This window comes from Filicampus tigris, chromosome 2 (assembly GCF_054856515.1).
Source record: "Filicampus tigris isolate MCC_2025a chromosome 2, RoL_Ftig_1.0, whole genome shotgun sequence".
Classification (NCBI taxonomy): Eukaryota; Metazoa; Chordata; class Actinopteri; order Syngnathiformes; family Syngnathidae; genus Filicampus; species Filicampus tigris.
Window position 1 is genome coordinate 4,109,576 of NC_141218.1, and position 24,462 is coordinate 4,134,037.

Sequence of the window (24,462 nt, forward strand, 5' to 3'; positions counted from 1 at the left end):
TTGCACACAATGCGACCAGATGTTATGATACAGTATGGACACCAGCAAATCAGGAAACCGTATTATACACGGGTACAGAGAGAAAAAAAAATGACTACTTAAGGTTGCTTTGGGGCGTGGTTGCGTATTATTCACGGGTGTGTATTATATACAGGGTTAGGGTGTCAGGGTGTTATTGTTTGACCCATAGATAACTGTATATTTTTATTTCAATTCGAATATTATTTTATTTTTATGTTTGAAATAAAGACACTCAATCCATTGCTCAAGGGGCGATATCACTATAACAAAGATGCTATTTAGTGTTAGCAATAAGCTAGCAGACCACAAGGCTAAACTATGAGCCTCGCAATCAGGGGCGGAGCCATGGGTGGGCCTGGGTGTGCACACCCAGATTGACAGACTGCCCACCCAGTGAGATTCATGAAAAAAAATAAGTACTTTGACATTTTTAGTAAATTATTATTATAATATTTTTGAATTAGTGCATTGTTGTGTTCTTTATTTTATTGAATATTAAAATTGGCATAATTGTAGTTGTCTAAGAAATATCCGAACTTCATATTAGTCAGTTTGTCATTTTATTTGAATATACGATGTGTCGGGACAGTAGGATTGTGCTCAGTGAGGGAAATATTCAGGCCTACCCTGATTTTTCCAGGCCTACCCATTAGCCACATTCTGGCTCCGCCCCTGCTCTCAAGTGAGTCAGTAATTCTAAATGAATACCTGCGAGCAAATTATTATCATCATTAAGTATCCTTGGACCCATTGAAAGGCACAATCTGAAAAAAGTTCATACTATTCTCATTTTCGCAAAGGCAGAATTTGTGGCACAGCTCCAGCATCGGATCGGTGCAGGCGTACCTAATGTTACGTCCCCTGAGAGTAAACGATCATAACGCACGCATACAAGCTTGTGTCTGATTGCGCACCGCCCACACAGCCTGGCTGATGCTTTTTTTTTCTTCTTTTTTTTTTGTGTGTCTGTGTGTCACACTTCCTTCAAAGTGTTGCTATAAATAGACGCAACGTGCCAAGCTACGCGAGTGTGATGTGTTATATAACCTCAAAACGCAGACCAGTATCAGCGTACTTAGCAGGCCGCTGCATGGACCGACACACCCGCCTTATTCTTCATTTTTCCTTGGTTGGTTTTGTTTTTTTATTTCAGTTTCCGTCATATTCAGGTCTTGGGTTGTGATTTGCCTTTGTTCTTGCTTCCTGCAGTGTTGGCGTGAGGCACAAGGCATGGCTGACCTACATTTGCAGAGCCGCAGCAGGGCGCACCTGAATTGCGTTGAGTTTGATCGCGCTTCCCATGCTAATTGATCGCAATGATTTAAGATTTCGTTTTGTTGTCCTCAGCCGTCAGCTGGAATCTGACAGTTGACTGCCACGGATGAACACATTTGTCGAGTAACGTTTTTCAATGGGTAGGTGTGGAAGTCAGAGACGCTCGAATAGAGTTATGCGTCTGTGTGTTATAAACAGTAATTACTCTTCTCAGTGAAGTAAGCTGACTACAGTTACTTTGCCAGATCACAATTTGTAAATAACACGCGGTGCAAATAACAATGGAGCAAAGGGGGAGATTTGTGTTTTCAGGCTGGAAATCCATCCGCTATTTGGAGTTTGTGTCAGCTCAAGAACATACTCAGGAATACGTTGCACAGTCTGTGCTGTTGATAAGGTGTTATCTAGCTTCAAAAACAATATCAGTACGTCCCCCAAAAAAAGAAAAGAAAACCATGGATCGCAGCACATCTTACAGGGAAAGACCGTCAAGTCTGTGTGAATGTATGAAATAACCAAATGTAATCATCATATTTAGAAATGAAGTACATTGTGACTGTTAAGTTTGCCATAACAATATTAACAGAATATGTCAGGCCAAAACAGATGCCTTAAAAAAAACGTGTCTAGAAAGACTTTTTAGTCTGTAAGTAGCCACTTATGTTAAGCCTTTTTTTTTCCAAATAAAAATAATTACTTGTGTTAACTCTGCTAACTTAAAAGGTTGTCGTTATTTTATGTTAAATTAAAAAAAAAAAACTTCGTTCTTAAACATCACTTTTAAAATGTACTTCTAATTGAATATTTTATGTTGAGCCGGGTTGTCGGCATCTGTTGAATTTCACTAAAGTAATTTGTAATCTAGTTACTTTTAAAATCCCGTAATGTGAAATGTAAGTAAATCACTTTTAAACAAGTAATTTGTAAAGTAACTAGGTTACTTTTTCAAGGTAATGTCTGTGTCACCGCAGTTAGTTGTAATATATGTGTTTTGATGATGAATGGCGAACGCCATGTAAAACAGCCGCACTTGAGCCGAAATGGCCGGCAATATGGGGAACTGGCAGTGACAGAGGGAGCGACGTTACATGAGCTTTTGCCAGAAGATTTCTCCCCCAAAAAGGGCATTTGTCAAAGGCGAATGCATTTACTCCAAATCGAGTGACAAGTAACATAAACCTGAAGGGGCCTTAGCGGGGTTCTTGTATGTGTCATCTTGTATCATGCTCCTATCTTGGCGTCTCATCTCCTCAAAATCCTTGTCGTTGCTTCTTTTTGTCCTACAAGAGCTCACCTTGGAGTGGAGCTTTAAATCTTGTGTGAGCACTCTCATCATTCGCCGCTAATCTGTCAGCCCGCACCACCTCAACGACGCCCCCCCCCCCCCCCCTTCATCCCTTCCTTCCTCTTCTATTTCCGTAGAGTCGCGGTTCAGCAGACACATGACACCTGACACTCGGAATGAATGCAGCCGCACACGCGCGCGCAGACTTTGAGCACACGCCTGCTCCATATCCAGCCAGCAAATGAATGATTCATCTTTCAACCATTGCTCCACTTTGCCACATCCAATATGGCGGCCACGTTGACGTGCAGATGTCCGTCTCCTTCCAATTTAAAGCCGGTGGAGCGTCAACACGACTGGGAAGCTATCACGTGTTTTTTTTTTGCAGCCGACACTGGTCAACGGCAGACAAACGCTGGCAACATGCGGGACCGCAGCGAGGATTGATATCGGCGTGTTTAGTAGATCGAGCCCCATATTGTCCGGCCCGCTAGTGGAACACTGGCGTATAATCTTGTAGTCTCCCCTTCGAGACGAGAGTACAAGATTATTGGCCTGAGGCCATGAAGAAGTGAGCAATACAAAGCTGTCAATCTAGTTTGTTTCCATCGCCTTTGAAATGTCAGGTGGGTAAATACATTCACAGACCGTGGAAAGTGAATTCAGAGATTTGTTTCTCAATATATATGTATAATATACACATTTGGAGATGATTGGTGGAAACGTGCAAAGTATGTAGTACTCACTTGTGGAGATTCCACAGTTTTTCTCATTTTTAAGGATGAAATACACAGAGCTGGGCGTTTTACTGAAAACGTTGCTAACAATATAAGCTAAATTAAAATTGAAAAACATGAACCAAAATAAATAAAAATTAAAATGCTTAAAAAAATCTTCATCTCACATCTTGCGTTTATAAAATTGACTAAAAATATTTACAACTACAACAGAAATGTCCTTTGTTTTCATCTGTCAATTAATATCCGACATGAGCTTTCGGGCTTTATCTTAAATTAGATTCCAGCCACTGCAGGCTTTAGAGCGCCTCGTTGTCACGACGTGGAAAATCCCAGTGATGACGCGATGAAATATTTTCCAGCCTCTTGAAGCTTCATTTTAGAAACTTGACCATCGTTTTAATGATCTCATCTCTGTCAAAATGCGGAACTTTTTTTTTTTTTCTTTCACTCTGTGACCAAACAAGGCTTGTTTGTCTGCTACACCCACACAACTTAGAAACCACCACCGCCAACCAATTGTAAAACAAGGCGCTTGTAACCTGCACGCCCGGTGTTTTATTGTCCTAATAAACCTGTTGTGTCTTCCTCGTTTGTCTGACTCGCCGAGGTTTCTTAAGCTGGACGGCTAACAGACAAGCACGCTGATTGAGATAAATGGCCAGGGAGCCATCAACGTGCAGCGGCCGTGCATCAGCCCGCAGCGGCAGATGAACAGGATTGATGGAGCCAAAAAAAGCAGTGCGTTTGTCCTCTCCTTCCAACGCCGTCTTTTTACTATTCACGGCGGAGACCCCGACACGGCTCCCAAACGGCCGGCGCCGAGCTTCTATAAATAAAAACCCATCGTAGGTAAATTCGACTTTGTTCTTCATCCCAAATTTTTCAAAAAGAGCCCAGCGGGATCACAAGAGAGCCTGTCGGCCAAGTGAATGAAAGAAGACCTTTACAAAATGCTTTTAGATTTCTCTGAACATCAAAATAAAGTCCAGTGATGTTAACAAATTGTTGACGAGGCGTCCGGGCTGGTCCACCATCATTGCAAAACGATTTGGAAAAATAATATAATTCTCATTTTTCTCCCTCAATATTATATAATTGTTTTTCATTTCCCATGCATTTTTTAACACAAGCAATACATTCTTCAACTGCTCCCTGTCTGTTGCCAGGTCAATCTAATCTTCCCATGCGACTTCATCCTGTACATGCATTGAAAAATGTATTATGAAAAATTTAATATATGAAGAGCTTGTATTTTGTCCCTATTTAAAGTGGCATTTTTGTTTTACATATGGTTAGGAAGTGTGTGATCCTAGGCTCCCCCACTAGTAGCACTAATGAAAAATAGTGCCCTCCTCCAGCATTTAAGTTGCCCATCCCGGTTTCTAATACAGTGGTACCTCTTCTTACGAACGTCTCTTCATACGAAATTTTCAAGTTAGGAAACGCCTCAACAGGAAAATATTGCCTCTTGTTACAAAAGAAATGTCAGGATACGAAAGGTAAATACAGTATGGGCTGCTACTGGCAGCTCCAGAGTTTCCTGAACGCAACATACTCATAGCTGCTCTGCCATTGGCTATTACCTTGCATCTTCCTGGCATCCCATTGGCTAAGAGGGACCTCGACCGCATGTGTCTATGTGTGTAGATAGACAGGTAGATGGATATATATGTGATAGATATGTCTATGCAGCGTCCTCGTCATTCGCCCCTCGGGCCATGAGGTGTTCCGATAGTTTTACGTGAATTAGAAACGAGGAAAAGAAACAAAGGAGAAAATCGGGGGGTTTTTGTCCATACAAACAAAGTAAGGGATAATATAAAAGTATGAAAAAGGGATGCGTTTGGTTGATCTCACCAAAGAACATGGCTGTAATGTATCGACAGTCGCCACGTTATTAAATCAGTTGTTTACTAAACGCCATTCAAAAACCACTTCTGAGAGAGAACATGAACCAAAGAGGGCAAAAAGCGATGAGGACAGCAATTAAAAGGTAAACGACCATCATTTTTATAATTTACTCTATTCTTTGTTTTTTACATTATGCACAACTCTCATTTATTGTGCAATAATCTAATTGTAACATGTATTTGTTACATGTTTTGATACATTTGTATCCTTTATAAAACATTTCTGTCTGAATATTGGGGGGCTTGGAACGGATTAGGGCATTTACATGGAAAACGCGTCTCTACTTACAAAATGTTCTACTTTTCTTTTCTAAATTTCTTCCAGAACCAATTAATTTCGTAAGTAGAGGTACCACTGTACTTAACACACGTCAATACAACCCAGACGCACGGCGTCAATGCAAAGTGGAGTTTCATATATTCCGACACCGTTGGCCTTTTCGCTTGTCCCCCGCACAAGTCGGCCCAAAATGTCTCATTGAATATTTCATGTGTTTGGCGGTCCAACCGAGGTGGGGGCCCATAGCGCGCCTCCAATTATGCAGGCTTCCACCGCTGAGTCATCAAGGCCGCCACGGGCTGCGGCGCCTCACCTCTGCTCCCCGCCGGACTCTTCCTCCGTTGTCATCGTCAACTCCCTCCCCGCCGGCGACCTTGCGCGCCCGACCGCCCACCCTCACGTTTTGGCAGGGAACGACTCCCAATTGGCCTTTGCGCCGCTCTCCGTCTGTTTAGGTCTGTCTGCCTCCAAATGACATTAAATGCACATTACATGTCTATGTATAGTAAATTGGAGCAGACAGAAAGCAGAGGGCGGTGCAGTGGAGGGAAATGGGGAAGGGGGTCGAAGCAGTATTTAAACGGCTGCATTAGCGTGCTGTTAGACAGACGTGGAGTGCTGCCACCGCTCTGGCACGCGACCCACTGATGAATATGCAGAGCAGTGTGCGCGCGGTGTGCTTCTGATAGAATAAAATGGCACCAATCGGAACATGGGAAGAGGAATTGGGCAAATTCTTGAGTAAAACCTTGGCAATCTTGCCCTGCTGAGGACATGTATGTGTATACTCCCGCATGTTAGCATGTTAGCATGCTAGCATGTAGCAGGCTTAAGTGCATGTTCAATATGTCCTTGTTTGGTGCCCTTGAGCGAAGAGGGGAGCTACTGTGCTCTTGTATTATATGCGGGACAAAAACAGCCCTTAAAGGATTCCTCCATTTACATTTGCATGCATGAGTTCGTCTCTTTCAATCTTGTTGACAGTGTATAGCTACCATACAATCCAAAATGGAAGTATACGTAATTATGAAGACAGTGGAACCTTACTTGTTGTTTTTTTAAACCCATTCATACAAAAAATCATACAAAATCGTATTTCACAATGGCACAACTTTTATAAACAACTCAAAGCAATATCACTCCGTCTGCCCGGCAACATCACGTTTCAAGTCAGACTTTCAAAATAAAAGCACGCAGTACAACAATTTCTTTGGCCACTTGGTGGCCTTTTAAAAATAAATTCAAAATAATTTGTGCGTGATTGTTTTTATTCGGGCCAGACCGATATGGACTTTTTGAAGCCGATACCAATTCTGATATTCGGCAGAATAAAATTCTGATAATTCTGGCTGATCAATTTAAACAATATATGATGAATAAAATAACTTTTTGGAGGGTTCCCTTAATGTTTACAAGAATAACGGCAGGAATAACAGGCAGAACATTTTACAATTTTACAATACTTTGTTCTATTGTGTTTGTTTAACTTTACAATAAAGAGCTAAATGAGCAAAAATCGTATTATTAATGTATCGCACGCACTCACAAAATCCTCTTACACAATCAAGTTTCTATCACACATAAACACTCACACATTCACATTTCTCTCTCCCTGTCTCCCTCTCACACACACACACACACACATTCAAACTACACACTTCCATTTCGTTCTCACACATACACACTCTGAAACCTTACTCACACTCACATTTTCTGTCACACGCATGCACACACACCAACCTCACTCCCACCTTCTTGCTCTCTCCCGCACTCGCACTCACATATTCTCTCACACTAAAAACAGACATTTCTCTCTCTCAAACACATACTCTCAAACCTCCCTCTCACTCACATTGTCACTCACATATCACAGACCACACATTCTCTCAAACTACACATAAACATCTCTCTCCCTCACTATCCCTCTCTCTCTCTCTCTCTCCATCTCTCTCTCTCGCACCATCTCTCTCTCTCTTTCTCTTTCCCTCTCCTTTCCACCGGTCCAGGAATAAACCCTCTAATCTCACATTTATTCCCCTTCACTCAATCTTTTCTTGGTCTTCCTGCCATCCTTGGTAATCCTCCATCTCTCTTGTGTTGACACTCGCCTATTCTTTTTTTTTTCTTTTTTTTTTTTTATGAAATTCCTTTTCCAGCGACCCACACCGTCTCAGCCCCAATAACTCAAACAGAGCAACCTTTGATGCATCATTCATGGTTTTGTTCCCTAATGCACTCTCTCTGTCTCTTTCACAGTATCAAATCTCCATCGTGGGCTTTTATCCAGCGTTGCAGCTTTGTCCATTCCCTCTTGCTTTAAGAGTCTCATCTTGTTGCCGCAGACCCCCACCCTCCCCCCACTTTTTTTTTTTTCCTCCCCATTTCCACCCATGCGCCAAAACTCTCCCTTTCAGCTCTTTTTCTTTTACGCTCCCTCATCCTGCATTCCCTTTGCCATCCCACACGTGCTCATTTTTCAAGTTCCTCCCGTCATCTCCCGCATCCTCTGTCTCCAGCCTTCTCCGAGGTGAGCGGCTGAGCGCTAATGCACAGGCACTCATAATGGGGCGGGGGGGGGGGGGGGGCCTAAAAGTCATCGCTCATCGCCGCGTCCACGTAACCTATTGTGAAGCAAACTTGGAGGCAGCACGCATGTTGGTGTACATGGACTTAAATCACGGCTGAAGACTGAGCTAAATGCGGACCATGGGATCATTCTCATTTGCAAGCTGGTCTCTGCAGTTTTTCCTGCGCCGTCGACTTAAAGAGCTTCAAACGCTGATGCAAGCACGGGTGGAGTCCTGCCAGAACGGCACGGTCCTGAGGGAGCTTTGACGTGTAGCAGTTCCAGGACCAAACAGTTGTGTGCTGCTACACGCTAGCTAGTTTGCCTCTAGGATCTGCCTCCACTCAGATCACCACAGAGAATAAAGAATATATGAATGTGAGCGCTGGTATATTGAATGTCAATATGTATAGCTGTGGCGTTTGTGTTCAACTGTCAGTTGCTTAAGGCAAGGCAAGACAGCTTTTTTGATATCGCGCATTTCATGCACAAGGTCACTCAATAGGCTTCACATAAACTACAACTAAAGGCAACATTTAAAAACAAAATACAATGTCTAAAGGCAATCATTACAAGAACGTACATCGCAAGAACATGAGTTTGGAATAACTGACGAAAGAAATGCCTAAAAGAAAAAAAAAAACTTTAATCTAAGTTTAAAAGCATTTCCACTTGGGCCGAACTTAAATTCTGTTTGCATCTTAGTCCATTTGCATGCAGCATAACAGCTAAATGCCGATTCACCATGTTTGCTTTGAACTCTCCACAAAATGAAGCTAACACCTTGTTTGAAATAAAAAAAATGTAAAAATGTTCTCCGACTACCACTGTACTGTGTATCATATCGTTGCTGACCTATGTCCAATTTTGGAATTTTAAAAACATTTTCAGGATAAAGCGTTCAACATCATTTACGTAAAAATAAGAAAAATGGAAAGAATGGACATTGGTGTTTTTCACAGGACAGCGACGATATGCAGGATTTGGGGCACAACGGATTGTGCTCCACAACAGCCACCCACCAACACGTCCTTGGAAATACGTCATGACTAGTAAAGACTCTATTCTGTTGATCCACATTTCTGCATTTGACGGTTAGGTGAGTAGTACTTGTATCCGTGCTGCTTGTAACATTAGCTTTGGGAGAGAAATGTGAACGAAAAAAAGCACAGACCGTGAGCATGAGCGCGGCGCTTTTGTGGTTGGTGCTCCATTTTTCACCATAGCAAGGCACCACTGCCTGTTTGAAAGTCTTGTCGCTCACCTTGGCTCGTGGAACCCCCCGGGGAGCATTTTCCTCTCACGCCTGGAAAGAGTCATATTTAACTTGTACTCGGCGCCGGGCCCGCAAACCCGCATCTGTCGTGACTGACCTTGAATTAAGGCTTTGACATGACCAAATGTAACAGCGTCACAACTGTTTCCCAAGCACGACTCCGGGGGTAACCGGAGCACTTGGCAGAGCCGATTATTCCCAAAAACATATTTACCCTCATGCCGCAGTGACAGCGACAGCGAAACGCACCCGAGGCTAGTAAACCTGCGTGCGCATGACAGGCCGAGCCGCGGGAGCCCGGAGAGCCACTTAGGCGACTTAATGTGCCCAGACGACAAAGAAAGACCGCTCTTCGCCCCCAAGAACATTTCCGCTATCATCCACACAACAGCAGCAGGTGACACAAAATGCTCAGAGTACAAGAAAACACGCATACTTTCACATTTTCGCCGTGTGGAAGGCATAAAAACGAGACGACAGGGTTTCCCGGGAGCCATAGCAACAGCGGTGCACTGCGTGAGCAAGAAGTGATGCATCCAGCACCTCCCGGGCATGCTCTGCTTTCCAGAGCCCTGCGGGCATTCCGTATCTTTGAATCTTGGAGACCACACGGGATGCATGTGGCTTTGTGTGTGTTTTCATGCTATCAGGGAGAATAGTGCTGAGTTGAGAAAGATAGAAGGGATCCACAACACTAGTTGAATTATCACCCGAGTAGGTGTACAAGTTGACACCAGTCGCAAAGGAAAGAAGCTTTAAAGCATATCTGTGGTACTATCCACATAATCAGTCACGTGAGCGACATTTTCAGAATATTTGTAAACGATTGGCGTAGGGGTGCACATGCAGTATATGCAGTTAAGAGACTCCATGACAGAGGTGGGAATTTTACCAAATTTTGCTGGTCCGTCATTCGTCATCAGTCAGCGGCCAGGGTACCCGTCCGTCATATGTCAGGCCGTCATTTTTTTCGTGACAAAATCAATTGTAATCGTCAGTCAGTCCGTCAGTTAAGCCCGTCAGTTAGTCCATCAGAAGTCCGTTGGTCCGTCAGTCGGCGGTCCCACCAAAAAAAAAAAAAAAGTCAGAAAGTGAGCGTCCACCAGTGACGGATGACGATTACGCCAACGGATGAAAACCCCCTTCCGTCATTCGTCTTTTTCAAAAAGTGTCCCGTCGTTCGTCAATCGTCAGCACAACGGACGTTTGTCAGTGACGGACTGACCGACCGGTCCGTCATCTGACGGAATGCCGACCTCTGTGCAATAACGCTTGTCGATGACATTGGCTATCCTCCCTGCATTCCAGGCCGCTCGGGATTTACTGGAAGAATGCGAGGCGTTAAGCTAACTTGCTCGACGCCAGCTACAAAATGAGGCCAGCTAGCTAAACTCCAAGCTACACTTCTGACGAAATCACTGAAGGAGGACAAGGAGTACCTAATCATGCGACACACTGAGCAAGGAAACAAAATAGGAAAACCAAGAAGCCATGCTAACTGCTAATTAAAATTAAATGTAGTACCCGAGGAAGTACGTTACAGCGGAGAGAAATCAACTGTGACAAAAAATAAATAAATAAATTACACCAAACCTCCATTATCTGGGTTGTGGAAGACATTTTGCCACATGTATGTAAAAAATATTTGGCGGCCTTTTATTTGCGTAATTTAGCAAAACGTTTCAGCGCAGCTGCTAGCTAACGTCAGCTCCAATTCACCGCCAACACAGCACGTCTTTGCCAGTGCCTTATGTTACTATTTCTGAATTTGATGTCTTCATAATACATACTCCACCAGTGCTCGATAATGAATCCAATCAATTCCCTGCCATGGATTTGGTTGTAAACAGGAAAAAAAAAAACAAGAGGAAAGAAGCAGGACGGAACACGAATATAGCGGCAGGTCCTTGACGACAATGACCTCTGAGTTCCTCCTAATTGAGCAAATCTCCGAGCAGAGACACGGCGTCCCACTCGAGTCAGGCACAGGCCAAAATAAAAGATGGAGAGGAAGGAAGAGAGGGGGGCGAAGCTTTTGAGCCACAAGAGGGCCGCCATGAAAAGGTTGCGCTATGTGAGCCTCATGAATCGAGGGGGTTGTACAAGAGCAGCATTGACCTCCACCCAACTTCCTAGCCGCTTCAAATCCCATGTCCACCATCTCCCTCTTTCCACAGTGAATTTGGGAAGAGGTGGGGGGGAATGGACAGACTTGAAATATCTTCAGACGCAAATCACGAGACAACCGATGCCGAGTTTGGCCGAGGGACCTCGCTGGCACGACGGCAGCAAATTGCGAGGCGTGAAGAGACGGCAGAGACCTCTATAAAGGCCTTTCTGGAAGGGTAATTTATGTGCGCCCTGATCAATGGGTTAATTAAGTGGAGAGGGGAGGAATGGGTAGGGCCAGCGGCAAGGGGGAGGGCGAGGGACAACTGGGACAACCGTTTAGATCCGGAGCACATGGAGTCCACCGTGGACGCTTCAAACCGTAATGAAATGGACGAGCGCCGCCCCAATCAGTCTCCCGGGGGAAATTGTTCATGTTAGTGATGATGTCAGCTGGAGGATCAATACGCCGTTGCCTCCTTTGGATTTGTCAAAGTCTTGTAAAAATAAGCTGTCAAGGAGGCAATCCACGGGGCGGTCTTGGAGAGACCTTTGGAAAAAATCAATTCCCATATTTACTCATCAGCAAAATTCTCAATGGGAAGGAAGAGGAAGCGTCAGGCAGACCAAGGTTTGCATCGGTTGTCCCGGATGTGGAAGTCTGGTCGCCGGTCCACACAAACGTGGATATGTGGGAGGTGGAAGTGGAACCCAGGCGAAAAAAAAAAAAAAAAAACCATAATCCTGCTGACTTGCAGGCTTTGAAATCGTCTCTTCCATTCCTTGGCGCCAAGTCCCTGGAGTGGGAGCCCAAACGGAACGAGAACGTTTTATGTGGGCGCCGTGGGAGCCGGGCTTTGCTTTCTTCCCATGACTTGGCCCTCAACAGCAAGCACCAAACCCTCCGCCCGAGCGGCCCCAGCATCCCCATCCAATCCCAGCAGCTGTTTCCGAGTGATACGCACTAACAGACATCCCAGCGAGGCAATCTGGCTTGCCACGATCGTGTGATCAAGGTTACACTCCCTTAGCGGGGCTAATTAGGCTGACAACACCCCACATCTTTCTTCCTCTAACGCTGAACCGGGTGTCCGTACGTCCACGCATCTTTTAGTCCCCCGCATTACACTCAAGCATTTCTTTTGCCGTTCAACCTCCAGCGGTTTCAAGATTGCGCGTGCGTGACTCATGAAGGGCACCGCATGGGCTTTATTTTTCCCAGCAGGATGATAAAGCTGCGGGCCAAGTAGATAGGTGCGTGCAGTAAAGTTCAGTGGCAGCCGCTGACATTTACGTGCCGACCGCTACCTGCGCAAAACAGATTCGGGCTGAAAAAGGGGTCTCGCGTTGGGTCGCATTTGTCACCAAAGGACATGCTCCGGCCTTGAAGCGCCATAGATTAATGGTTCAACCAACACGGATTGTTTTCTCTGAGGGATGGAGGGCGCGCATACGGCAAATATCAAGGCCAAAACAACAACAACAGCAACCCGAAACGCGAATCGCAGAGGAAAGCAGCCAAAAGTTCCGAGGCTCCATCTCTTGTGTGTTTGTGTATTCTCACACGCGCGCCGTCGCCGTTCGTCCTCCGCCGATTGTGACAGTGACAACGACCATCGTGGGCCGCTTGGCATCAGCTGAGCGTGAAAGTCCAACGCTGACACCCAGGCGCTCATTCGTCACTGTCAGCCGCCGAGTCGCCCGGCCAAACCGTCGGCGCGCTCACGCAAATTGCCTGCCCGAAAGGAGGCCAGCTAATTCTCCAACGTGAGAGCCCGGCCTCTTGCTTTCATTATTGTCCGACATCCTGACAGCCAAAGCCCGGCGGCAACTACAATGCATCAGTGGCGGCTTGAAATGATCCCATTGTTCGATGGAAAGTCTTAATGTATCCCAAGGTGCTTTTTTGGGGGTCACGCCATCACCAAGGTATATGACGTGGTCGCCAACTGTCAGTCAATCTCATTGGCAGATGCCTCCCACCCCGGCGTTTTCGAGCCAAGATGCAGGAAATGCCGCTTTGAATCGTTGCAGGGTCGTCGTTGAGGTGCGTGGCGATCGGCTGGCGGACCTCCTGGGCGGTTGCGACTTCTTGTAGCGTTTAAAGAGGGAAGTCAAACCAAACATATTTTTTTCAAGAATACGTTCAACGCAAGCCCAGTGGTTGAAACGGGGCATTGTGATAAATATTGCGTTTTTGGGGAATAAGAGTTAATCCACTCATTTTTAGCTACCTCCGGGGGCGGCCATTTTGTCACTTCTGTCGATTGAAAATGACATCACAACTACTCAGGGCTCAGGTAACCACCAATCACGGCTGACCTGTTTTCCGAAGCTGTTTACCCGAGCCCTGAGCAGTGATGTCATTTTCAGTCGACAGAAGTGACAAAATGGCCGCCCCCTCAGATAGCTAAAAAGGGCTGGATTTTGCTGCTTAACTCATATTCCACAAACGCAATATTAATCAGAATGCCATGTGTCAACTAGTGGGCCTGCTGGGAACATATCCTTGAAAAAAAATATGTTTGGGTTGATTTTCCTCTTAAACTATTTGAGGAGAAGACCAACAGATGTTCATTGCTCCTAGCCGGTGTCACCTGCTCGAAGCCCGGGCGGCGGGGCCGAGGAGGTGCCGAAACGCTAATAGCGGAGTTCAACCCAGCTCTCACCTTCTTAACGACGCCAACGCTCACGGGATGACTTCGGTCCGAAGACACGCATAAGACAATGGCAATTTTAACCACACGGGACTTTCCTGGAAACACTCGATTCATTGTTCTTGCAGCATGCAAGGCTCTTTCTCCTTTGTAACGAAAGCAACCGCCGATCTTTGCGCATAGTAGCGTCCGATCTCTATTTGTTTCCATTCACGCCTGGTACGTGTACTCCAACAACAAAACAAAAACATCCTGACAAAACTTGAGTCTGTCCTACATTTGGCTTTGCAAAAGGTTGCTGCAGTGCAACAAGACACAGCGAAGCGAGCCACGGCCGTTTGGAAGCGAATGAAAGCGACGGATAAATACACGGTGAGCACAGAAAGCGCCGCATACAGAAATGACGACCTATGGCAATAAACAGCGAGGCTTTTGCTGCCTGCACACTTAAGCCTCCCCAATCCATATTGTCTTGACGGGTGAAAAAAAGCAAGGCGCTTTCATTGAACGGCTACACATGTTAGCGTGCGTGTCAAGTGTTTACATGACAGGCCGGGCTGCCCTTGCCTTTGCAGGGAAATCAAATTGTCACTTCTTGGTGGGAGAATGCAAAGGAAAAGATGTGCAACAGTCTCGAGATGCAAATTGCACCTCTCGTGTGGCTTCAGAGGACAACCAACATATTGTGGTGCACGGAAATGCCATCGATTCACTCCAGCCTTCGACTAAAAACCACCAAACTGTTGACGGTGTTTGTCATTTTTTGTTGAGGATAAAGAATATATGCCTGTGAGTATTGTTATATCAACAAATCAAATCAGTATTGTTATATTAACGAATCAAATCCAAACCAGGGGTCACTAACCTTATTTGGAAAATGAAAGCTACTTCTTGGGTACTGATCAATGCAAAGGGATTCCGGTTTCATATACACTGCTGAAATTATATGTTCATCATTACAATATTCATCTAAGTGAAGACACCGATCATGTTCATGATCAAACGAGGTCGGAAACAGATCAGTGTCAATATGTAACACTGTTTACGTTTTCAAACAATCATTTCTGCAACATTACTAGGAAATCACAATATCCCATCCCTGGTGAGTTATTTTTAGAGCAGGTCAGTGGGCGACTCGTGAGGTCCTTGTGAAGCTACCACGCTGGAGACACCTGGTCCATAGAGCTGAGCGATTTTGAAAAATAATCCAATTACGATTCCCCCCCCCCCCCCCGCCCTCGATATTGCGATGGCGATTTAACATACGATGACTTTTTCAAACGATTTCGATGGCCGTACGTTTTTGTCTCCACATCCACAGCGACCATATCGGGCAGGTGAGCTGAATGAAAGGGGCGCAAAAAAAAAAAAAAAAAAAAAGAAAAGAGTGCCAATTAAGCCGAGCCAGGCCGCGGATGAGAACAGAGGTCTTCTTGTCCCCCCTGAATCCTGTCAGCTAGCAGGCCCCCGTTGATCCGAACGGGCCACAACAGACAGCAGCCTGCACGGCATATCAATGCGGCCCATTCTTTGTGCCGCGCATCTATTTGCGTGCTGCTTGCATTTCGAGGACCATGCCCTCATAGCTATGGTGTTTCCTGTTTTGGGGTTTCTCCGCGGGGAAAAGAAACGAGGCCCACACAAACGTGAAAGACGAGCACCACGCCGCACGCATGACGCCGCAGTGTGCACCTTGAAGGCCATAAGATGAGCACTGAGAGCAATTTGCATTGAAGCGCATGAATAGAAGCCTGTGTAAGTCACATTTCACTATGAGCTGGTTCAGTATAATGGGGCAGAGGCAAATGTGAACATGCCAAAAAATGATTTAGCAACATAGGACACATTATTTGGACAAGTGGGTGTGCATTTCTTCTAACATACACACATGTGCATTTCACAGTGAGAAGCAGCAAAGGGGACACGTAGTGCAGCTAAAGATGTGTGAAACATTTGATCCTACCTGTTAATTTGGGATCCCCAGGTGCTGGTGGAGAGCCAGGTTCCCACTGATGTCCTTTCTTGTCTGCTCGGATTGTGTCCTCCGCTTGCCAAAAAGCACATTCAAGCAGCAGTGTCTCTAAACATGACTCCCAAAACTAAAAAATACATAAATTAAAAAAAAAAAAAAAAATTAAAAATGAATCCGCCAAAAATGACAGCAGTCCCTCCCTTCTTGAGTCGAACCGGGCCAATGACACCGGAGAGTGAACCCACACACAAACATCAAAATGCGTCTTAAAAAAATACAGTAATATTTTTTTTTTTTTTTTTTTTTAATGGGGATAATCAGCAAGAGGCTCTACAGCGGTGCCAGCAGCATCCGTGCGCGCTCAGCCGCCGTCGTCTCCAGCAAGACGGCAGCACATTCGCTCATCCTTTCACCGCCTAGCAGCTGGGTCCACCTCGGGCGCAATTCGAGGCCCGGCCGAGCCACAACAGAACCTCCGAGCGGCGGGGACGCGTCTGCGGACAACACGACATCGCCGAGCAGTCACCTGCGATTGCAACTCGGCTTTGTTCGTCCTCCGCCTGGTCGTCGCGAATTCCTCAAACGGAACGCCACAAGGCTCCAAAAACGATTCGGCTGCGGTTTACTGAGCAACTCGCGGTCTCTGCTCGTCTGCCGCTGAGGTGAACCGCCTCGGCGCGCGCCCCCGTGACGTGCTCGTCTTCGCCGGCACGCCCCCGCCGTGCGGTGCACGCGCCGCAGTGTCCTCCTCCCGAGCGAGAGCGGGTCGCCATGGCAACGCTTGCCTGTGACCTCAATACGACGGCGCGTGATCCAGCCTCAGCATCCTTTGGTCGGATGGAAACCGAGTTGCTTTTTTTTTTTTTTTTTTTAACTATTCTATTTGTTTACATTTTCTTCATCTTTCTAGCGCCATCAGCCGGTCAGAGTTGCAAGCTGTGTGACATCAGAGAACTTTAAAGGAGCAGAACATTTTGTTTCAGCTATCAAATCCCTGGTTTTCAAACTTTTTAAACCATGCAATACCACCTACAAAAAATACGTATCTCTCCAAATAACACCAATTGTAAATATACAACTTCTGATAACATGCATGCCGGTGGGCCGCATTAATCGTCCGTCCTTTCCCCCAACCCTGTTCGACAAGGTCCTCTTCAAGGGCTGATAATCATATCGCTTTCAGGGGGTTCAGTCCCCGAACTCATCACTGCAGATGGTAAAAGCTGCGTGTTGGCAGCACCTGCGCCTCTGGATGCAACACGAGCACACGTGTGATTACACGGGCGGCAGCGCAGCCAAGCATCGGCCTCCGACACCAGTCGCTGGCTCCGCAGCCAGACAAGGACTTCCCCAATCATCACATCACACTCAGGGCCGCAGCTAGCAAAGGTTTTCACGTGCAAAAACTTCTTTTGTCATTGCAGCAAGGCGCCAAACAGCCCCGGGGAGAGGCAAACCTGCTTTAGTGGATATTATGTTTGAAAATACAGTAGTGGATTTAGTGGATTTCACTTTTTTAATCATCATATCATTATAATTGTATCATCCATTTTGATGACCTGTGTCACAGAAGCTTGAAGGAATCTTGATGACGTGCAAGTAGAAAGAGTGAGATGCCATCGGAGCATGTGAGCAGGCCCCATATGTCTTGATGTCCTTTCACGTGATAGAATTGGGCCGAGCGTCACAATGGTCATGGGTCGCCCGGGAGACAGCTGAGACATTTTTTCCAAGGATCCCCTCATCAGCCATAAGCCAGTCAAAAATAAATAGCCCCCAAAATTGCTGGAAAAAAATATAATGTGAAGATGAAATGTTATATATATATATATATATATATATATATATATATATATATACATACACGCATGCATACCGTATATACATAAAGACACACATACTGTAAATACATATTTACACATCTATACAGTATGCATATAGATTCGCAAAATGCCCTTTTGTTCCTGTAAAAAATGATCTTGTAAAAATTCGGCCTTTTCTGGAAAATATGACTTTCTTCCTATAGTAATACTTTATTTATTCAAGACAACTCTATCTTTGCAGGGAAGTCAGATTTATTTGCTGATACTTCACAACCATATCAGAGCTTTTAATTATCCTCCCAAAGCTAAGGTATAAGACTAATTGGTTCAGTGTATTTGTTTCAGTGGTGCATGGGTTTCCTATACATAGGTAAGTCATTTAATTGTGATTTATTTTGGGGACCACCAAGCTCTGCCTTGTGCATCCTCAGGGGTCCCCAGACCCAAGCTTAAGACCCCCTGTGTTTCAAGGTCTATTTAGCAACGCCGAAGCTCACGCGGCTCCACTGACAATCGACCCTGACAGGTCGATTTGGAGCCTCCGTTGGGTAATTTGTGTTTGCAAATGCTCGTCACTGCAATCTTCTAAAACCATTAACCTTTCAGTCAGAGGTGCCCTGAGTACACAAGAAAGCTCGTTTTCCCTCAGCCTAATTTACCTTTCCCCGAACTGAATTACTGACACGCCCACAAAGCAGCCAGCCTCCCCTCCGCCATCTTAGATGTTGTGAGAACGCAAGAGGCCGGCCTGTTGGCGTGCTCACTGTTTTCCCTGCATTTGTCACCTCCCGTTGGTGATTTGCTGATTTGCTAGCTAACAGCCAAACAGAGTGACCAAATGCCCCGACTGGCGACGCCGATTCAACATACGTAAACGCCCCCAAGACGCTTACAGACGGGTTACGGCACTACGACGGTGGCCACTACGCCAAACAGACGGCGCATTCAGACACATGACACTTCACGACATCCGACGTCGGGCCTTAAGAAGTTTATCAAGGCGCTTAGACAGCTTGCCGGACTGCTTGCATAATCGCAGCCCCCCCCGCCCCCCCCGCCCGCCATCTCCTAGTTTGAGCTGAACTTCTCCTCCCAAACTTGGGAACAAATCATTCCAGTTCAACAGGCAGACTTAGCAAAGTTGACAAATGACTTTTAATGTATTAAATTGGCTGGATGCTTTCATTTCTTTTGTTTTTATTGCTGCCTTGTCCAAGTGCAGCCAAGACACATCTGAGGGTGCAGCGGTGCACTAATTTCAAGAAGGAAATAAAGGGAAAAATAAAAAGATTCAGCCCCAGTGCGCAGTTAATTGAACCGCTTTGGATGTATAGAAGCTTGCGGCTAGAAATGTAAAACCTGCCCTCATTTTCGCCTCCATTACACCGACTGAGCAGTGCTGCGTTAAATGAGGGAGCTGTGCTGGTCAAGACACGCCTCATCAATATCTGGGCTCATTTGTGAACTTATCAAATGTTATTTGGGGTTCGGGCTTCTCACCAGGCCTGCTGGGATGAATGAGCCATTGTTCGTTATTCCTTGAAAAAAAAAAAAAAAAAAAAAAGTGACATGCTACACATCATCTCGGCGTCCACTGGAACTCGGCATCAATTCTGTGGTAGGAGAAATGAAAAATTGAACTGGATTATGGCGAAAATACATTTCTTACCCGGACTGTGACCAAGTTTGCAAAGCTAGAAGAGAGACATTTTGGGCCTAATTGGTGCCAGTGGCTAAATCGCATCTATTTGCATTGATCTCCTTTGAAGAGCCATGCAGATGAGCTTAAGCAGGCTACTCATTATGCTTGCACCACGATGTGGGGAGCCTGCTGGAACTGCAGTTGAGGGTGTGTGTGTGTGTGTGTGTGTGTGTGTGTGTGTGTGTGTGTGTGTGTGTGTGTGATCTTTGCGCATGCACAACAGTCGTTTGAAGTGGGAGGAATGAAATAATGAATAATATTGTCGAGCATGTGTGTGCGCAAACAACCTGACAATGAAGTGTATAACCAGTGTTTATGGCGCAATAATATTTGTATTTGGTGGTCAACAACAGTGATGATGGCGGCGCACTACTCTAGTGATTTTTTTTTTTTTTTTTTTTTTACAGAAATGACTAAAATAACATGCTACTTTTCTGAGTGAAGTAATCTGTCTACAGTTACTTTGTAAAAAAATATGAGTGATTACTGTATAGCAAATAACAGTGCACTCTAAAAACAGTTGGGTTAAAAATAACACTATTGTGGGTCAAAATGCGACCGATCCACTAATCGGGACCAATTTTTTGGGTTTGTGTATGTGTGTGTGTGTGTGTGTGCGTATGCGTGTCTGCTTAAAACAAGTAGCTGTTTATGTTAAAAACTTGTCAATTTCATGTTAAGCGGGGTTATCGGCATCTGTTGACTGTAACAAATAAAGTAACTTGTAATCTAATTCAGTTACCTTTAAGATCCAAGTAATTGGTAACTTCAGTCAAGTCATGAGTAAAGTAACTAACCTACTTTTGTTTCAAGGTAACTGTGGCAAGACTGGCCCACACACAAGCGGGCTATTTTGCAGCCAAAATAACATCATTTTGTTGACATGACTGTTTGAATACCCGAGGCTGTTTTGGTCCCGCGTGCGTGTGCATGTGTGCGTGTTTATGCCAATGACTGGTGTCGCCTCCCTTTTGCACACAACAGCCTGCGCAGCGAGACAAAATGTCAGTGGACAGGCTCGCGTCTTTGCTGCCTCTCCAGCGTCCCCTCCGAATTCCTTCTTGGCTGAGAGCGACGGAACGACACGAGCGGCTGACGTGAAAAGCTGTGACACACGGGCCTCCATTTTGTCGGCTTAAACGCACAATCAGATAGATAATTGGCTACTCAAAGTCAACCAAAAACATGCAAAGTATCTTCTTATTGACGTCCACGTGCTGGCTTTTTTTTGTTTGATAACTTTGCCATACATCGGAGGAAAAACAAAAAAACAAGGCCACGGCTTTGATTTGATTTTACAGCTTCTACACACAAGCGGGCTGAATTTTTAAAATTAATTTGGCGAACAAATGTACTCGAAATATAAACATCATGATATGCTGTAAATGACAATGACATGCAAATGGTATTTTCAAAATAACCTCAGGCTCTTCATTCAGTTCAAGCTTAGCATCTTCTCATTTTTTGTTTGAGGGAATAGATGGAAAGGGACCTATTTTTTGCAAGTTTAGCTAACCATCAATAGAGATGCCTGTGACTCACACTAGACTTGATTCTATTCCTGCACTCATTAAAACGTGTTAATTAAACTGTTCTGTCTTAATACTGTTTCAAAGTCACCTGAGGACGAGGCTTGGTGGGAAATATATAGAGGCCTCTCCGTCCTGACACACATAAGCACGACAGCGCCCCCCTCTGGCAAGATCTCTGCAGGAATGATCGCGCCTCATTAATAAAGGTTTACGAACAACCAAAAGTCCGAACAAATACATCCCCTGCAACAAGCATCACGGCAGCCTCTCGCCAATTGGCCCAATTTGCAAACAGATGCACAAGTGATAAGCCCTGTGCACCGCTGCTTTGGTGCGGTGGCAGTTTGGGGAGATTAATTATTCATAAAGAGGAAAGTGCGCCACTATAATGCAGCCAATCTATGAATAATACATTTGAACTGTGAGTTCTGAAACAAAGCACAGGGTGTGATTAATGTGATGATTTCAACCCCTAGCCGGGCCTCCTCCGCCCGCCCCTGCTATCTAGGTCAGGTAATCGTGACTTTTCATTGAGTAACATCAGATTGAAAGGATGTTTCATGTTAGACACGCGCAAAATTGCCTTTTAAACTCTCCAAATTCTATGAGCGGGCTGTACTCTGGTCACTTCACATAATTGTGATTCTAAGTGGTTAAAATATGTTAATATAAAGTGAGTTGGAATGAAAGGGGCCTAATTTATATTGATGATCTCTTTGATGATAACCTCGGTTATGCAAAATATTTCCAGTACCCTTATAAGAATTTTCTTCTTTTATAAAAGTGTTGCCCGCAGATATAATAGTAATGAAAGCTTCCTTAAACGATAAGAAAGTTAACACTCTAAGACCTGATCTTAAATTTGGTGGAATCGCTTTAACAGACAAGAAATACACAAACAAGCATACACGACTATTTAAATTCAGTATCTTGAATAAGTGTGAAGAAATTCATTTCAAAATCTTACACAATATTTATCCTCGTAATGTTACAATTTCCAATTTTGTTGATACTAATGTAACATGTTCAATTCATTTATTTTGTCACTGTCCTGTTACATCTCAGTTTTAGAGTGATGTGAAGGACTTTATTCTCACACAAAGAATTGTAAATGTATAGCGATTAAATGCAAGCATATCATATCTGGTTTTGAATCTGAAAATGCATCACTTGAGTACATGGTGAATTTTATTTTACTTTAGGGGAAATTACACATTAATAAGCCAAAATTTAACATTTTTTTCTCGACTTCTTCCTGTCTTTCTTTTTGAGCTAAAATCATGTTACTGGACTGTACCTCGAAAAAAAACAAGAAAAGTCGACGTACATTGTCACCCTTATCTACAACTACAACTACAACTGCAATTATAACTCCTGATCAAATTGAGAATGTGTTTACTTTAGTTGACTAGATTTTGCACTGTATATAGATAATGGATGAATGGATGGATGGATGGATGGATGGATGGATGGATGGATGGATGGATGGATGGATGTATTGACATTATAATGGCTGCAATTGGACAGCTTTGAATAATTCCGTATGTCACGCAACTTTGTATAATAATAATAATAATAATACTAATAATGATAATAATAATAATAAGAAGAAGACATGCGGTTTGTGATTCCCTGATTTAAAGTAGGCACCAGTACACAAAAGGATACGCTTAATTTAGAAAAGTCAGTGTCAGTGTTCAAAACATGAATCTGAATTTGAAACGTCCACTTGCTTTCCAATTCCTTGTACGTCATTGAATAGCGGAAGCGGAAGTGAGTACGCACGGCGTGACTCTGTTGCGTTCAAAGACCTTGTGAACTTATGCTTTACAAATGTCAAAAACGACTTATGGTCGTTTTCATGTACGGAAGGTATGCGTGTATCGTTAAGAGTTGGTTAACATAGAACGTTAAGTTCAAAACAGTAAATAATATCCCGACATGCAACGGGATCGTACGGCTTCAATGCGACAAAACAGGAGTACATGAAGGCAACATGTTTGCGGGTCTTCCCTTGGTCTGGAGGTCCTAGCAAAGCGATCATGACCGCTGTTGTTGTCCGCCGGCTTGCGGCTCTTTCTGGGGCTTCGGCGGTAGCACTTGGAGCGTACGGGGCGCATGGTAGGAGTGCCATATGATCCAGCTATGCTATCTGCTGTTGTTGACATTTCATAATGTTTTACTTTCTCGTTGAAGGTTTTAAACACAGCGACCCTGATGATTACCAAAGAGTGGTATGACGCTTTCTTGTATCGACAATGAATTTCTTTTTTCAATGAGCCTGACCGCTCATCCTTATGTGTTTGTAGCTATTTGAAACAGCCAACAAGTACCATTTCTACCACAGCCTGGCCCTGCTGGGTGCTGCCCAATCCAGTAAACCTGCTGTGGTGAGTGAGCTTTTCGAGAAACTGAAAAGAAGTCCCTCTGAAATATGGCTCATTGCCTCTGTGTGCGAAGTCGGTGATGAAAATGCAGGTGTGCTTCACGATGTTTCCAGTTGAATAAAGTGACAGCCTTCTCAGCAGGGGTTGCAACGCGTGGCGTCATCCGAAAGTTTTGTTTTTGCACGAAAAAAAAAAAGAAGCTCTCTCTGGAGCTTGTACGAAAGTGTCTATTGGGGCCTGGTCACGAATACTGCAAAAGTGGGAGCTCTCTTGACCAGCTGTCACCATCCTTATGGTCTGTGCCAGCCTAACGTTTCCTCTCTCTGTCATCACAAAGGCTGGCACCCTCCTGATCGCCGGCATGGGGATGTTCTGCGGGTCGCTGTACCACCAGGCCATGACGGGGGACCCTGGCCATCGCAAGGTGGCCCCCGTGGGAGGCATGGCGATGATCGTGGGCTGGCTGGCGCTCATCCTCTGATTGGCTGCATGCGTGTATGCTTATCTTGTAAGAATGCTTGTATAGACTTTACTTGTCTGCTTTTTGGAATTAAATTTTTTTTGTTTGACTTAGTTGGAATGAGTCAACATTTCTAAATGCAATATTATCAAGTTTGGAAGAGCTCCGCAACATTTCAAGTGAGCCTTTTTACCCTCCTCCAAGGTGGTTTAGGTCAGATAAGATGCACGGGCAGTCAAATGCAGCCTCACACAGTATCTCATGTGCACATCTGGATTTTGCAATATCTTTCAGTTCCACACTAAATACTGCTACTTTGGGTTTGTCCCTCGAATGGTGATACGTGAGCTCCTCCCATGCAACCACTTAGATGATGGTCAGCGACAGCAAACTCCCAAATAGACGATTCCTCACATGAGTGGGCACCGATGCGAGCGCTTTTATTTCAAATCATCTGGCCTCAGTCT

At 44.7% G+C, this 24,462-nt stretch overlaps 2 protein-coding genes across 3 annotated transcripts in view; one reads left to right on the forward strand and one right to left on the reverse strand.

Annotated features, from left to right (window-relative positions):
* nlgn2a (neuroligin 2a) overlaps window positions 1-16,787 on the reverse strand; it is a 66,347-nt gene extending 49,560 nt beyond the window's left edge. For both annotated transcript variants that reach the window (XM_086055214.1, XM_086055205.1), the window contains exon 1: window positions 16,083-16,787. The gene's annotated coding sequence lies outside the window, so the exon portion shown is untranslated. The remainder of the gene's footprint in view (window positions 1-16,082) is intronic.
* A 6,200-nt stretch (window positions 16,788-22,987) lies between these two features.
* Window positions 22,988-24,108, forward strand: tmem256 (transmembrane protein 256). The gene is made up of 4 exons (XM_086023293.1): window positions 22,988-23,269; window positions 23,345-23,382; window positions 23,458-23,538; window positions 23,873-24,108. Exons 1-4 carry the CDS (start codon window positions 23,134-23,136, stop codon window positions 24,014-24,016), a joined length of 399 nt encoding a protein of 132 aa, XP_085879419.1. The 5' UTR covers window positions 22,988-23,133; the 3' UTR covers window positions 24,017-24,108.
* The last annotated feature ends 354 nt before the right edge of the window (window positions 24,109-24,462 follow it).